General features: G+C 46.1%; 1 protein-coding gene across 1 annotated transcript in view; it reads right to left on the reverse strand.

Annotated features, from left to right (window-relative positions):
- Positions 1 to 566: 566 nt before the first annotated feature.
- APOBEC2 (apolipoprotein B mRNA editing enzyme catalytic subunit 2) overlaps positions 567 to 5,321 on the reverse strand; it is a 10,041-nt gene continuing 5,286 nt past the window's right edge. Inside the window, exon 2 of the mRNA XM_007936275.2 lies at positions 567 to 1,110. Coding sequence (XP_007934466.1) covers positions 567 to 1,110 — 544 coding nt within the window. The remainder of the gene's footprint in view (positions 1,111 to 5,321) is intronic.

Here is a 5,321-nt window from a genome sequence, read left to right on the forward strand (position 1 = left end):
CGCCTTATCTACTATGCCACCCAGAGCTCCTTATGGCATGCATGGGGGATATAAATATTTTCTCTGCTGTTCAGTAGCAGGTCTTTGCACTATCTACTCTTAATACAAGGAGCCCTGGTGGCAGTGGTTAAGTGCTCAGCTGCTAACTAAAATGTCGATGGTTCAAGTCTACCAGCTACTTCATGGGAGGAAGATGTAGCAGTCTGCTTCCATGAAGATGACAGCCTTGGAAACCCTATGCGGCAGTCCTACTGTCCTGGAGGGTTGCCAGAAGTTGGAATTGACTGTTGAGTATTCCAAGTTATGGGGAGAGTTAGTTTGACATAAAAACATAAAGAGGGAAAAAGGTTTAGGGAGAGAGATTCAGAGGAAAGAAAAATGAGACAGCGTGTTCTAAAATGTTTTTACAGCTAACAAAAGCAGAGGACTTAAATCCTTCCAAAGAAGAATGAAAACATGTTACACCATTTGTGCCCTCTGACCTCAAGCCTTCTACCCAAGTCACCAGTTAATAAAGTGACCATGCCACGGTGCCAGGAAAACTCACGTGAGGCCGAACCAGTGGCCTACTTCAGGATGTCCGCCAGCTTCTCCTCGTAGTATTGGAAGTTCTCCTGAATGTCCTCCCAGGGCTGAAAGGCCTTGGATTCACCTTCTTCTTGCTCCACAAAATTCTGCCAGACATACTCGAAGTCCTGGGGCTTCATGATACGCAGTTTGCAGCCAGCCTCCTTCAGCTTCTTCAGGGCGGCCTGGATCTCGGGCTCCTCCCACATGAAGAGCCGCCCCACCAGAATGAGCAGCCGCAGGTTCTTGGTCTTGCTAAGGGTTTTGATAATGCGATCAGCGCAAGCTGCACAGGGGCTGGAGGACACGTACCAGGTGACGTTGTACCGCAGGGCTGGGTCGCAGGCTGGCAGGATGGTATTGAAGAAGGCTTCCTCGGCATGGGCAGTTGCATGCTCATCCTCTAAGTAACCCCGTGATGCCTGCACTTGGCCTCCCTTGCTTTGTGCTTCAACCACGTAGCAGAGGAAGGTCTTGTTTCGCCCAGAACTGTACTCCACATTACGGAACTGGAACTTAAAATAGTTGACAGGCAGCCGTTCTCTGTAGGCCAAAGGAAGAAAGGGACAGGGAACAAGGGGGAATGGTGAGCGCTTGCCTCTAGGACCAGTCTGGAGTGGATGGTTCTAAGATCAGTACCTTAGAGACACATTCACTTATTACACAAACAGGCCTTGCTGACACTGACATATCAGTGGCAAAAAGGCATGAAAGAATCCAAAAGGGTCGGTTTGGAGGAGAGGAAGGAATTTGTATTGGGGGGGGGGTGCATTCTGGTAACCAACCAGGAAGGGTGTCTAAACACTGCCTCCACCATCACTCCCAAAACACAACACGCTCCTTTAAGCCAGTGAATCTTTAACCTGGATATTCATTAAAAATCATCTAAAGAACTCTGAAAATGTCAATTCCTAGGCTATTTACCAAACCAATTAAATCAAAGCATCTGGAAAAGGGGGCCCAGGCATCAGTATTTTTTAAAAGCTCTTCCAAAAACCAAACTCACTGCCAGTGAGTTGATTGTGACTCATAGTGACCTCCATTGGATTTCCAAGGTTGTAAATCTTTACAGAAGCAGACTGCCTCATCTTGCTTCCATGGAGTGCCTGGTGAGTTCAAACCACCAACCTTTTGGTTAGCAACCAAATGCTTTAACCACTATACCACCTGGGCTCTTTAAAAGCTCCCCAGATAATTCTAATATGCAGCCAAGTTTGAAAAGCAGTGTTCTCATTTCAATTTTACAAAGTTGCAAGCATGTAAAATTCTCATGACAGAGCAAGACAAGATTTTGCAGAATATTTCATGCTTTCATTTCTCCCCTGTAACCCATATAAAGTGCTTCTTGGGTAAGGAATAGCCTAAGACTTGCAATACCATGCTCTCCTAAAAAAACACAAAAAACTACCAAACTCATTGCCATTGAGGTGATGCAACTCATAGTGACCTCTCCTTGGGTTTCGAAGATGGTATCTCTATGGAAGTAGATTGCCCAATCTTCCTTCGGAGGAGTTGTTGGTGGGTTTGAACCACCAGCCTTCTGGTTAGTCAGAATGCTCTCCTAGTGATCACGTATCTCGTCTATCTTTTCCCACAGATGAAGGAAGGATTGTCACATGCTAACTATCCCAGAATTTTTGTGAGGCCAGATAAAAAGGTGTTTCGATCTAACTTAGTTTGTGTATAGTATTAAGTCACTTCAAAATTTTAAAAGACTTGGTCTCTGCCCTCCAAGATACTTATAATCTAGTAGCTAGGTCCTAGCAGGACAGAGAAATTGTTAATAAAACATTTAAGAACACTAGAAAGATTGCTAAAAATCAGTAGAGTGGAGAATATATTATGAAGGTTCTTGAAATTTTAGCCTTGATTTAGGAGGCAAAAGATAATCATTGCAGGTTATTGAATAGAAGAAAGACATGAGAGCAATAGCCCAGAATGATTAGTGTGACAGCAAGAGGAAGATGGAACGGAGCTAGGGAAAAACCTACAATGAAAGCCAGCTAGGTATCTTTAGAAACCCAGGCTTGGTGATGAATAGTATAGCTGTCCAGTGACTTGAAAGGGGAGGTGGATGATTAGGAAATGAAAGCAGCAGGAAAAAGCCATATTTTTTTGAAAAGTTTGGTAGTAATAGTTGTTAGCTGTCTTTGAGTCTGTTGCTGTGCAACTGAACAAAACGCTGCCCATTTTCGTACCATCCCTACAATCAGTCGTGGGATGAAGAGTTGTGATCCACAGGGTTTTCATTGGCATTTGCAGAAGTAGATCACCAGGCTGTTCTTCCTTTCTTTCTCATCTGTCTTAATCTGGAAGCTCTGCCGAAACCTGTTCAGCAGCCTAGCAACGCACAAGCCTCCGCTGCAGATGGGGGGGGTGGCTGCGTGTGACGTGCGTTGGCCGAGAGTTAAACCTGGATCTTCTCCGTGGAAGGCAAGAATTTTACTACTAAGCCACCGATGCCCAATTGGTTGTAATAAGAGATACTAGAGAGGCATCAGAGTTGGGAGTTATTTTTATTTTTACATGTATTGTGTGTTTTTCTAAAATAGGGAAGCTTTGTGCTGGTTTTGAAGGCCGAGGAGGGTGAAGAGGTCTTACCATGAGAGATGGAAAATATCAGGAAAGCAGAGGATGATTATGAGATGGAGAGCCTGAATGTTTTCCTTTTAAAAATCTAATCTCTGTGGCTTCCCAAGAAGATCCACTATAGCACCATTATCTGCTGTTACCTCTCTCCCTTCACCTCTGCTCAGTCTCCAGGGAGGTCACCCAACTCCTTGACCTGTAGGGGAATCCCTGGTGTCCCAGGACCTTGGGTCCTTAGGGACAGACAGTAAATGCCAAAGAACTGACTAAACTTGAGAGTTATTTGCCTGCAGGGCACCCCCTCAACCCCCACCATCACCAAATTTCATCCACCCACGTTTCCATGGACCTTGCTGTCAAGTTTCCACTGTGAAGATGAATGCGTTTGAGGACCCAGCCCTAGGATTCGTTTGGATACTATTCTTAGTGCTCTAAGCTTCTCTGTCCTAGATCTGGAGGTGTTTATTATTTACTTAACATTGTAGGAGAATGCAGAGTTGATGATTACCCTCTCCTCTTTCAAACTTTGCGGGGAATTCACTTTCACTGAGGGCTCCCTGACTAAACTCACCTCACCAGACCACTCCTGAACCCTGTGGGTTGCTGACAGGTCCCTTCCCTTCTTGCAGTGGAAACAATGCTCCTGGGAAGCACAGGGCTTAGCTTTCAAGCCTAAACCTTTCTTTGCGCTTCATATCCTGCCAGACCACCCGCAACTCCAAGTCCAGTCCAGAGCCATCTGTATGGTAGATTCTCAGGTGGAATCGTTGAAAATATTCATGGCTACTTGGTTGGCTTGCAAACTTCAATAGTAGCTGCCTATGTGGTCCCTCGGGAGCTCTGGTAGCATAGTGTCTAAGACACTTGCCTGCTAACCAGACGACTGGCGGTTCAAACCCACCAGCCACTCCTCGGAAGGAAGGTTGGGCAATCCTACTTCCGTAGTGATACTGCCTTGGAAACCCAAGGAGGGGTCGCTATGAGTCGGGGCCGACTCGACGGCACATACAACAACAACAACAACAAATGTGGTCCCTCAGGAGCTCTGGTGGCAACAGTGTCTAAGGCATTTGACTGCTAACCAGAAGGCTGGCGGTTCAAACCCACCAGCCACTCCACAGAAGGAAGATTGGGCCATCTACTTCCGTAGAGATAATGCCTCAGAAACCCAAGGAGGGGTTGCTATGAGTCAGAATTGAGTTGAAGGCAGTGAGTTTGGTTTCTTTTCATTATGTAGTAGTCCCTTGGGTTTTCTTCTGAAACCCCCACCCCTGCCTCCTCAAAGCATTGCTCCAATTTTGGCAAATATAGACCAACAAAAAGTATAGATTTGGCCCAGTATGTAATCCCAAGTTGGTGGTTGGTATGAGGCTGCTGCTTCTCTTAGCCCCTCCTAAACTCCCTCTTCCCTAGACAAGAGGCGAGGACCCAGAGAAACCTGAAACCCAAGAGAGAGGAAGAAAGGTCACCTCTCTATAAATAGTCCATTCCCTACCCCTCTGGCCAGCAGCCCTATAGTCTACTCTGTCACTCAGCACTAGATTAGGTGCTTCAGGAAGAGAAATGCTTTCAAGGGGCACAGGAATGGCAGGGAAGGTTTTGGTTCCTGGTCCTTCTTTTGGGCTTGCTCAGAGACTGGACATACTTGGCTTCTCAGTGAGCTTCTTGGTCAGAAGGAATATAAAGGTTGAATGAGGTTCTTTGGACCTCCCACAGACTGAAGCAACCAGGTCCAGAAGGGGAAGCCAGGGGAACAGAGGTAGCAGAGGACCCAGGATGTCTGAAATTTCTCCAGGGAACTAGATAATGTGGTCATCTCAGGTTATTTTATAGAAGGACAAAATAAGTTGACACTCTTATGCCCACTAACAGAAGGAAGGAAATAGTGACACCTGTGTATTGCTTAAGGCATGTGACTGCTAACCAGAAGGCTGGCGGTTCAAACCCACCAGCCACTCCTCAGAAGGAAGATTGGGCTATCTATTTCCATAGTAATACCACTTCAGAAACCCAAGGAGGGGTTTCTATGAGTCGGATCCAACTCGACAGCAGTGAGTTTGTTTTTTTTTGGTTAATTTCTTTGATAGGAGCTCTGGTAGCATAGTGCCTAAGGCACTTGACTGCTAACCAGAAGGCTGGCAGTTCAAACCCACCAGCCACTCCTC

Source organism: Orycteropus afer, unplaced genomic scaffold (genome assembly GCF_000298275.1).
Source record: "Orycteropus afer afer isolate SDZICR_OR568_19922 unplaced genomic scaffold, OryAfe1.0 scaffold00034, whole genome shotgun sequence".
Classification (NCBI taxonomy): Eukaryota; Metazoa; Chordata; class Mammalia; order Tubulidentata; family Orycteropodidae; genus Orycteropus; species Orycteropus afer.